Source organism: Carassius gibelio, chromosome B19 (assembly GCF_023724105.1).
Source record: "Carassius gibelio isolate Cgi1373 ecotype wild population from Czech Republic chromosome B19, carGib1.2-hapl.c, whole genome shotgun sequence".
NCBI lineage: Eukaryota > Metazoa > Chordata > Actinopteri > Cypriniformes > Cyprinidae > Carassius > Carassius gibelio.
In genome coordinates, this window is record NC_068414.1 from 15,237,488 (window position 1) to 15,249,828 (window position 12,341).

Sequence of the window (12,341 nt, forward strand, 5' to 3'; positions counted from 1 at the left end):
TATTTTATGGACAAAGAACTTCAGCTGGAAGCAATGATTTGACGTTAAAAATGTCTTGATGGATTCATTTCTTATAAAATTACTGGACTGGAGTGGTCTGGATTTCTTGTGGATTATTTATCAGCTGTTTGGACTCCTATTCTGATGGCACCCATTCACTGCAAGAGGATCCTTTTATAAGTGATGTAATTAAAAATTTCTCCAAATATTAAAAAACATTCTCCTAAAGGTGAGTGAACCATTCTGTTATTGTTAGTTAATATATTAGCTAATTGACTGGATATTGAAAAGTGTCTCTATGCACAAAGTAGTTTGAGGGGTGGGGCTAAAAACAAGAGGGACTTATGATGTCAGCCAAACAGGAAAGGTGTTTAAGAGATTTAGATATTGATGGAAAATTACAAAGTATTTGTTATGGTTGTTTTGAATAATGTGCACTGACAAATCATTCACAAAATGACCAAGAGCACGTGCGGGCCATTTTTGATTTGTTATCTTAATCTGTGGTGAGCACAAGCAGTTGTTAAACATGAACTATGTGATTTTACTGCTTTTTCACTTTCTGTGCGAACAGAGAAATGACTCGTCACTGGAAACTTGTCGTGTCTAGTTAGGACACTGTGTAAACCCGGCGTGGGTCTTATGTAAGTCTGGTGAGGGGAGGACAGCGCAGAGAGAGCGGAGAGAGAGAGGAAATGACAGCAAGGGTGTCAACATGAATCTACACTGCACTGTGCACTGCTCAGAACTTGGCACAAATAGCACTTGTCTATGCAATCCTAGCCAAGAGACAGCGGCTCCAAACAGGGATGTGTACACCAGATGTAGCCGACCAACACAGGTTGTTAATCAGCCTTGAAGGAGCTGTGGAGGTGATTGGTGGGTGAGCGCATGGGCACAGTATGGGTGACACAACACACGGCGAGAGGGTCAGAGCAGAAGAGACAACGCTGTGTTGAGGAAGACGGCAGGCCTGCGGTGTTAAATGATTACTGAAACGATGGCTCTCTTTGGGAGGCTAAACGACCATCTGTGATCCTACTGACACAGTCTGGCCTGCTTCCTTCTAACTCCATTCATCTCTCTTCTCTCTCACCTCTTTACATTTGGGATGAAATTCACAAAATCGGCCGAGAACATGCCCAGGTCATATTTCACCCCCAAAATAATTTGGTATATTTTAGGCAGTATCATTTTAGTACTATTTATATACACTATTACAGAATTGATTTGTAGTAGCAGTATTAGTATTTATGCACTACAATAGTATTTTTTTTCCTCCAATATGTTAAAATTGGTGAAACACATCAAGCAACCACTGTTTAATACACAAGTCAAAGCACAAAAAAAGTGCACTAGATATTACAGTTAATTTGACAGTAAATTTCAGCATAAGGATAATGAAAAGAACTATATTATAATATTTAATAGCATCAATTTAATATGCTAAATCAGATTTAAGTAATTTTAGTACATGCAACTCTTTGTTTTGTAATATTATTAATGTAATATTTTGTAATATAATATTTTAGGTTTATTTGCAATTAATTTCAGCTTTAATTTGGTTAGCAAAAACTATTTTTGCTGTTCAACAGTAGTTTTAATTATCAACATAACACGGTTTTCAGAACCATTGTGAAATAAAAACTGCTAAAAACAACCCTCCCAAAAAAAAAAACCACTGCATTTCATGCAGACTGTAAATGAGAATCGTTTTTAAGAATAAAAACTCAAAATTTTAATTACAGAAACAAAACGTGGTAAAAAGCTTTGCTTACAATACAGAACAATCTAAAATAACATTCTCACTCATGAAATAAATGAATCCTGAATAAATGAATCGTTTTTATTTTCTGATAGCCATCTTCACTCCCTCTGTCAGATTGAATTTGATCCACAGAGCGACAGATGCCCTCACAGATTGAGAAGAGCTGCAGCCCCCGGCTATTACTGTACACCACGCAATAGATACAATATGTAAATGAGAGGATTTTAAGAGGCACTGGCGCCCTCCTATCAGTTCATCAGTTATGTGATGTGGAGATACACTATAGCTCCAGTGGCACAAGGGAAAAAGATTCAGAGATGGAGAAGAAGAAGAAAACAGGGCAACTATAAATAGCACCTCTGAGACAAAGAGAAAGGCCAAACATTAGAGAGAGGCAGAGAAAACGCAACACGATCGATTCTTGCACAACCAGGTACTCCTCTTTAATTCAAATCACTGGATTCATACACGGCAAATCAATGCTTGGGCTCATTGAGAGGGTAAATCTCACAAAAACATGTCACAGTTCACATCCAAAATCAAAGGAAAGAGTAAAATCATTAGTTCACAGACATTATTTCACAGAGCCATTTTTGACAAACTCTCAGGATGTTTTTCTCTTCTGAGAAATTCTCATTAGATTTGCAATACGATAAGAAATATTGTTTTTTTTAATGGGAAAAATGGTTGATTGCAATCAAAGTTAGGCCAAAAATAAATAATAGTCCTTAAATAAGCTTCATTTTATTCATGCAAGTATAACTTTATATCTTTTTCCACTGACTTGAACATGTTCTTGACAGGTTTGTGTGAGATCCACCTCAGAATAAACCTCTAAAAGCACACAAACACAAGGGAGCTCGCAGCTTTTTATATAAACCTACCACATTTACAAGCTCAGAGAAACTGTGTGCAGTAACTATATGCAATCAGATCTCAGTGGCCATGTTTATAATAATAAAGCATTTGCTTTATATCACAACTGTGTGAAAAAGCATGTTGCTGGGCTAATTATAAACAGGAGTTAGGTTCACATCAACTGTACAGTGTTTGCACAACTTTAAAACACCAAAATAAAATGTATCAGACTAGCTTGTCTTAATAACAGACAGGATTTCTTTTGAATCTATGCTCTCTTAGTTAGAAAACAAGGGTCATATTTTTAGCCCATATAAAGATGAACATGTGCAATCACACCTCTAACATCAGAAGTCCTTCAACAAACAGATCAGCCAAACACTTGCAATATACTGCAAGCCATTTGTTCAAAAATAGATCCGAAAGCTATTAGAAATCGATTAAAGAGAGCAGGAAAAGAACGATATGACATAGTTCAAATTACACTAGCAAAATAAATACTTAAAATTGAGTGTCATGGCAGAAGAGGACAGAAAGTAAGTGCTCAAAATGGATGCAAAAGATGATTTTCTCCCGTCTTTCACATTTGGACACTTGTTTATCAAAACTGGCTGTTCTCTTTCTAGTCTTTCACTGAAACAATGAAGCTCGTTTTACTCTCGGCATGTAGAAATGTAGAAATCCTAAAGCTTTATACATAAATTCAAAGATTGTCCACTGAATCCATCCAAAAATTTAATTCTGGCATTACTTTTATATCTTTATGTCTTTCTTTCGTGGAACACAACATATAGCAGATTCAGTCTTTTACAATAAAATCAAATCAAATAAAATTATACATTTTGGGCACTATATTACAAATCTTGCAAAGCCAAATAATATATTTGACACCATTTTTTAAACTATGTTTTTTGGTCATTTTGGGGGCTCAACAGCTTCAGATTATGGAATTATCAAGAATTTGGTCTATTTCTCATTTTATGCTCCATAGAAAAAAGAAAGTCATAAAGGTTTTTGGACAGCCATGAGTGCGAGTAAATGAAGATTTTTTGGGTAAACTCTCGTTTGAAAACAAAGAGTTTGACAGATTATACAGTCAGCTACACACAGACACACACACACACATATGTGTGTGTGTGTGTGTGTGTGTGTTTGTAGGACCACTCTAGGATTGTTTTGTCCTTTTCATTCAACCAAACCATTGTGCTAAATGCATTAACCTAACAAACTACAGCTAACTGACAGCAGCATGTGAGGAGTTTCAATGAGGTCCGAACTTGAAGCAAGTTACACTCTCATCTACAAAGACGTGAGACAAACTGGCTACTTGCTTACTGAGCATAAAAGTGCATATTATCACATGCGTCATCAAAATATGCCAGCTGAGCAATCATCTGTGATGACAGACTGTTATCTAGGAAAGATAACCAAATATTTCAGCACAACAGTTTAGACCTATGATTACACATTTCAATAAATATAGAAGTATCAATTTAATACACGACTGAATAATTTAGTGTTTAAACGATAAATAATACAGTAGTTCACAACACACAAATCTCATGTGTTCCTTCAATGAAGAGCCAATTTACAGTAGTCAATAATGAAGTAATAATTTCACCCAAGAATACATTCTTTGAACACCTGGAACTGGAATGATTTGAGACCGGTTTGCACACAAGACACTTGGGAACACTTAGGCCCAAGACATACACTACGCAAGTACATGAACACAAATGCTTTTAGCTATTTTCACATATTGCTGCATTGTAAACTTGTCAGAAATTCACAATGATACGCAAATACACATTGCACTTCTCAGTGTTGCCACAAGGGGTGCTATACATTAGTATAAATTGTCTTCTTCTGGGGTCAGTATATCGTCATGGCAGAGTAACAGTTTGCTGAGTGTCTCAGCTTTCAAAGTTAGTAATTTTAAACAACAAATACAGTTTTGTGGCTCTGTAAAGTGTCATGACAGATTGCTATAGCGGCATGTGAACAGATCGTATTTTCATACTTACTTAAATCATGAAATAAACATGAATGAACATCAGAAGGTATTTTATTTAAATCGTGGAATGACGTCAATAAACCATTTTTCAAGTTAAATCCACCAATGTTAATCTACTCTCATTTGATCCCAACAGAACTGCATGCATGCAACACATTAGCCAAGTATGAGCATCTGTGTTTGTGTACTGCGTAGAGTAGACTTCTGGCCTTGGGTTTCAGAAAAGAAACCACTGAGTAATCAACACTGATATACACTCTTCTGAACCACACGACAGAAATGAAAATGTTACTTATTCCAATAATCTATTAGTCGTTCGACTTATTCAATACATTATTTTACACTTTTCAATACTTAGCGTATAGAAAACACAATTTGGCCACACTTTCAGTAACTAAATTTGTCGGTGCATCCCGAAAAAGAAATATATTATCCTTCTAAACCGATAAATGGCACAAAAAATAGATGGAATGTTTTGAAGATCAAAAAACATAATTATACCAAAATTATGTTCTTGTAGTACTTGTGTGTTTCTTTTAAAAAGTAACATTTTGGCAAATTTCAAGAGCAAATGATAACACACCTGACCTAGCTCAAGTCTTTAGTACGCTATATTTATTATATTTAATATATTTTTATATATATTTAAACTACTTATCTAGAACAGGCTTTTGTTTAGGAGAAACAGGATGTGTACAACATGGTCGATGCGCTGTGTTCCCAACATTTAACCATACCGTCAAACTATTTTGTAACTAATACATGGGCAAATGGCTGTAAAAGCGTATTTTGGACTGTAGATCAGGATGTGGTGTCTTGAGCGTCAGAAGTGTGCTGTGTGACAGAAAAAGCAGAATACCGACTGGAATGATGGCCTGGGGTCAGGATTGGAGGTGTGTCCCGCGCTGTGTTCTCTAGGGCTCCCAGTCGTCATCGTGGTGCTGAGAGGCGATGATGACCACAACCGTGAGTATGGTGCAGAGCACGATGGAGGCGATCCCCACCGCCAGACTGATGAAGGAGAAGTTACGTGCCTCCCGCGAGGCGATCTCTGCTGTAACCATATCGCCCCGAGCCACAGCCGTACGCACCTGAACAAAGAGATTCTCTTTAGCAGATATCTAGGACAATAGAGTAAACACCTGTTCACACCAAATCTGAAATTATTACATTAAATTCAGTTAAATTGTTTGATGCTGAGAAAAAACGTAATTGGACAGAATTCGTTGTAAATTTAGATAATATAAAAGACAAAAAAATAAAAGACAAAAAATATCCTATTTACTAGATATCTAAAATAAATAGATAAAATACACGTTCACACCAAATCTGAAATATTAAATTAAATCAATTTGTTTAATGCTAACAAAACCCCTAACCGAACAGAATTCTGTGTAAATCACTGTAAATCAGATAATACAATAAAGCAGCCTCTAAAACAAATAGGAAAAAACTATCCTATTTACTAGATATCTCGAATAAATGGATAAAATACACATTCACATTCAAGTTTGAAATTAAATTGAATTAAATCGTTCAGTTAAACCGATGCTACGAAAATGTAATTGAACAAACACCAAGTCTGAAATTTTATTATTAAAATACATTAACTTTTTGAAAACCTAGTTGAACCAAATTGTGTTTACATTTTTATAAATTCAGATTTATTAACTTATTTGACGTAAAAAAATAAATAAATAACTGAACAAAATTGTGTGAATCGTTTATCACGTTGAAATGTAACCACTAAACACATATCACATAAAAATGCTGTTTGGTAGATATCTAGAAAATAAATGGATAAAAATAAAATGTCTCAAAGCAAGTGTGAAATTAAATTAGTACATTAAATTAAGTTGTTTGATCTCAAAACAACCAAACTGAATGAAATTCTGTGCAAATTATTTACAAACAACCACTAAACAAATGTGAAATTTTTTTTCTGGTAGAAATCTAAAAAAGCACAATTGAAAAGTCATGAAACTTTAAAATGCATCAGAACTTCCAAAAATGAACGTCTGATATGGGTTTCAGAAGTGGGTGTGGCAAAATGGCTCAACAGCACCACCTATACACTTTCAACGGAGTGCACCTCGAGCTACGTTTCACGTACATGTATGAAAATCGATACACACATGTAACACACCAATACCTACAAAAAAGTCTCCAGGTACGAAATCCGAATCCCAACAGAAAGTCTGTTATTTAAATGCACCTATTTACTTGGTGTTAAGAGCATGTGTTTAGTTCTTAGTAGTTCAGTTGTGTGAACAGCCAGAATGCAACAGAAAAGATATCCGTGATCACATCACATCACAGCCCTGCTGGCATCAGAGCATCAGAGCTCTGTCTGGGCTCAATTACCTGCACGGCTTTGATGATGGCGATTATTCCTGTGGGCCAGAAGCAGCAGACAGTGGTGAGGACGGCGATGGGCAGGTAGTCGTGAGGAGGACGACGAGACTCCATCAGAGCAATGCCGTTGGGCATATGCATGGCCATCTGGCCGGGGGCAACACCTGGATGAGGTGCACCGTTGGGCATGTAAGGCTGCGCCTGAGGGAAAAAAAATTGAAACTGATGGACAATTCTGATGCATAATCACTATATTTTTACTGGACAGGCATTATTCCCTTGAAAATTCCTTACATTTTTGACTGGCAATTTTTGTTTACGTTCTTTAGCAGCATAGGAACTGAAATAGGTCTGAACAGTTAATCGAAATAAAATAAAAATCATAATATGCCGGTTAAATTTATTTGTGCATAATTACCGATATTTTTGAGTAAAGACATTTTCAGCCTTCAACAAGAATGAAAACTTTCCAAACACACTGTCTACTAAACATCAGTTTTTCCGCCAAAATCAAAGCTTGAAGGTTTAGCATTTGAAAGTGAAGAAATTAACACATAACTATTAGTATTATGACTTTACTATTGTAGTGTAAAATATTATCATAACAGTTTCTTTTTTAATTACCATATTTTTTTTAGCATTTAAATATCACAGTTCGAAATGCAGTTTAAAACCGAATCGCAATATATGACAAAATTAATTTTTTGGGGGGAATAATTGGAATAAATTGCAGCCTTGATTTATTTGGAGACGAACTAGCTTTTGCTATGGATAAAAAAGTTTATTACCGAGAACCATGTATTTTTACTGGTATGTAAACCTAAAAAATTAAATATCTATTCAACATTTACTATATCAGCCAAGAAATGTCAAGGTCTTACTAATATTGGCAGATAAGAGTTCAATTCTGGATATATCAAGCATATCATCACCTCTGGCATATTTCCAACTTGGAAAGGTATTTTTCCTCCAGAGATGCAAGAGTCACATCAAATTTCACATGATCTTCTAACTATTCTGCATACTTTATTTAAAGAGCAAGCCAATGGCTACTTAAATAAAAACACATCCTGTCAACAGAACCCTTCACCTCCTTATGTTTAACTACTGTAGACTTTTGTGTCCCGCTCTCATACATCTGGATTATTCTGTGCAGTTTAAACATCTTCCCAAATGAATCCCCACTCACCCCTGTGCCTATGGGATAGACGGGCACGTAGGCCGTGCAGGGCTGCAGCTGGAGGGGGTATCCCGTATGTATATAGCCCACTGGGGGATGAGGGACGGTGCCCACTGGTCCGTGCGTCTGCACCGGGTATCCGTTCGGAGCTCCCTGGGGCCCGAGGGTGCCGCAGTGGAACTGGGTCTCCTGCAGGTACCCCTCTGATCCAGGAGGGGGAGGGGGAGGGGGGTAATTGGGCTGTTGGCCACAGCCAGGTGGAGGAGGATGTGGAGCCATGTTGGGGTCCTGGGCAGGGAGGTAAGGAGGCGGAGCCATCTGCATCATCGGCTGAGACATGGACTGCCTTCCCGCTGCCTCCTCCAATCCTGAGCCGTGACACAAACACAGTCATACACCACAAATATTCAGACCAAGGACGATAAGCATAAGAGGAGCTGCATATCTTATTTAAAAAGCCAGCTATAAGCACAAAGATAAAGTTATAATTCTACGTAAATAAGGAAGTTTACACTCAAACAGGGCTGGACTGGGACGAAAAATCAGCCCTGGACTTCATCCAGACCGGCCCACTATTCATGCGCGCGCGCGCACACACACACACACTACATGTCTATACATACATTAATCTGCATGCAAAATTATGATTAGAATGTATTACTATCAAAACCAAGAAAAAACTATTAAAATAATTAAAGAAACTGCAAATTATTTTATCAGGCTTTATTTTAAATATCTAAAGGTCTTAATTGATGTGCTTCTTATTATTCTAATAGAAATATTAATGCTTAGGGTACACAATTTCTGCTGTAACTATATTGCATGAGCTGCAACTTTTTTTTATATTAATTTACACAAATTACCTCAGACCTGTTGGCTGCTTATAGGCTATTAAGACCACTGATCTACTGTAAACGTGATTTATAAAGACCATTTATCTACAATAAAATAAAAGAGTAATTAAGACAAAGAATGTTGTGTAGTGGTTTATAATGAATTTTTCTTAACATAATCAAAGGCCTTTAAAAATCCTTGAAGTAGACTGGCTTATATATTCAAATGCAGAGCTCAATGCTAGGGTTCAAAACTGTACTTGCTCTGCCAAAAATAAAAACATAAATAAAAATAAAATTGCTATTGTTTTCTTTGTAAATAAGCTGCAATCTCATTTCACAATTCCAATTTCAATACCACAATAAACACCAACTATTAAGTTACAAACATTAATGAAGACAAGTGAAGTCAGTAATAAAATAAGAAAAAGAAGATCATAAATAGCACCGTTTTCAGGTACAGATATTGCATAATTAAATGTAAAACACTTCACTTAACACATACACACACACACACACACACACACACACACACATATATATATATATATACACACACATGCACATTTCTTTTTGTCTTTTGTTCACATTAATGACACAGACCGACAGTAGGTATAAGGCTTCTCCCTGGCACTTTAAGAGATTTTTTTCTCAATTGATTACAAATTGAAAAAATATATCTCACATAAATGCTGTAAACATACAGATACATAGAGCATCAGCTGGTATTATTAAAGGTTAAAAATAACTAGTTAAAATATAATGCAGTTTTCATTATAATAATTATTTAATGACAGGTGAAAATATAATAAATATGTACCATAGTGCACATATTTAGCGAAATACTCCTTTCTTATTGCTATTTTTCTCAACTTGCCTGCTATGGTCTTTAAATGGCTTTCTTGAGGTAAATGTAACGTTCTGTGACATAATTGTTCTCCTGCTGTTTTGACTGATGACTGATTGATCGATATTATTTATGAGGCATATATACATTTCGGTAAGTTGTACTGTCTCTTTAAACAGAAAGCGATCTGTCACGTCACATTTTCTAACGCCAAAACAGTATTGTCTGAATTTTGTAATAAAATGGACAGAACATGAGAGCTGATAATTTTAAATGTAATTTATATGGATCAGTGAGTGGTGGCGTATTACAGCATGACTATCCTAACTTTTTGAAACAAAACAATGCAGTAGCCTACGTGTATCATTACACTTCTGTCTCACCTCAGCAGTCAAGTCCCTCCCTGCTGATATCTTCACTTAAGTCTTTTGCCTTCCAGCAAATAATTTATTTATCTTGACACATTTGGTGGCATCTGCCTCAAGTCCTTTTCGTTTTCTCTCTCTCAACCTTCTGCCCCTCCTTTACGCTTAGATATTTTATTATTTAACATATTGAATTTTGTTGCAGTTGTAACGCGACCGCTTTTCAAGGCTAGAACTTGATTCTGATTGGCCAATGAGCAGTGAACAAGTGACATCACGTCTCGCAGCTCGCATCAGCGTCATGCGGCTCCATGAGAGAGACACATAAGGCCGGAATTGGACTATACATCAATATACTTACGAATATATTTTCGATTGATAATGATTTAAGAACAAAATACATAACGTACCGGCCCAACCAGACCGCGGCCCACCGGGAATCTCCCGGTAGTCCCGATGGCCAGTACATGCCTGCACTCAAATAATAATTTTTATCTCAAAAAAAGATTACTGGTAGGTTAATCCAAAAGGTTCTTGTATGTAAAACATATATGCGTGATTTCAGTGATTTGGGGCCCTCCCTCGGTCGCTCCGGACCCAAGGGACCTCGTGCCTGAAATAGGGCCTCACACAACACCCTTTAAACCACACACTGCTATATATGCCTCTTCTCTCATTTAATCAGTCTCCACACAGCCGCTTCTAATGTGGCCTATATGTTAAACACGACCCTATACCTGAGAGAATAACTGACACGACGGCTGTGTCTCAAATACTAGGCAGCTGCCTACACAGACAGCGTGTACGGTGATCATCTGATACTTCAATTTATTTCGAAAGGCACATGTACCCCCCAAAATGCGCAGCAAATTAGATTATAACAGGCAAAACTGCCTCACACGACTATCGACATAAGTCTAGGCGCTGATTATGATGCCTAGATAGGCAGCTCGCTAGGATTTGACACACAGCCTAAATATGACTATATATAGATGAAATCAGGATGAACAATGAAAAAGGGACAGATTAACAACATTCATGAATAATAGCGTTTTAATATCGCAGATTGTCTCTTATTTATTTTATAATAAATAACGTTAAATAACATTTGATTTAAATGAGTCACCCAGCTGCATAAACAATTTTAATTAGCTGTGGTATGACCAAATACAAAAATATACTTTTTTTTTTACCGTGTTTTTCCGACGACATCGCGTTTATTTATCCGTTTCGATGATGTTCAGTTTGTCCCTCCAGTAATAATAAAACCCCAAATCCAACCAGTGCGTCTGGTTTTGTGTCAGATCACAACAGACGATGCTGATGGTTTCTTTAGGCTAATTATAACGCATTTTCCGATGGTAATCCTGATGTGTGCTGTGTAGAGCCTGTGTTATCTGGGTGTAAAAGCGACTGGATGTGTGTTGCTGCTTTTCTTTTCTTTATGTCCACGGTCACACTGCAACATCCAAAGCAGCAGCAGCAGAAACTAACGCATCCAGTTACACTGAATTAACCACAGCGTCTTAAAGAGACAGTAGATCCACACACTACTGCATCCTCGCCTCACATGTTGATATGATTCATTTAATAAGACTAAAACTAATAAAGTCTATTTACAAAAAGATATTAAGAGACGGAAATTTAACGCCACTACCATCGTTATTAATAAACTACGAAAACGTGTCATTAGCTTAAATAGACATTAAAATATTACAATCGCACACTGTTTTAAGAACATACCATATTTATTTATGATGGTTTTATTATATAATATCTGTAACATTAGTATTGGGTTGTATGCAGCTTTAGGCTTAAAAAAAAAAAAAAAAAAAAAAAAAATCTCATTTAAATATTTTTTATTTTCTGAAATTAGACCTGAACCAAAAACGGTTTTATTAATATGAAAATTTGGACTATATAAGATATGTATTTGTAAAATATTCATAACATGGCTCTATTATAAACTGTTTATTTATTGAAAGCAGAGTAATACTGAAGTTGATATAAAAGTATTGAGATACTGTGAAAACTAATCAAATATTCAGGACTGGGAAGACCAAATCTAAAACGTAAAGAATCATAAATTGAAAGACATATGATCATTCCCCGTGTATTAAA

General features: G+C 36.2%; 1 protein-coding gene across 1 annotated transcript; it reads right to left on the bottom strand.

Moving 5' to 3' along the window:
- Positions 1 to 2,186: 2,186 nt before the first annotated feature.
- On the bottom strand, positions 2,187 to 11,740 carry LOC127978654 (proline-rich transmembrane protein 1). Its single transcript, XM_052583455.1, has 4 exons — positions 11,414 to 11,740; positions 8,185 to 8,543; positions 7,005 to 7,196; positions 2,187 to 5,731 (listed from the first exon to the last, which is right to left on the bottom strand). The coding sequence occupies exons 1-4, from the start codon at positions 11,430 to 11,432 to the stop codon at positions 5,555 to 5,557; spliced, it is 747 nt and encodes a 248-aa protein (XP_052439415.1). The 5' UTR covers positions 11,433 to 11,740; the 3' UTR covers positions 2,187 to 5,554.
- Between the last annotated feature and the right edge of the window lie 601 nt (positions 11,741 to 12,341).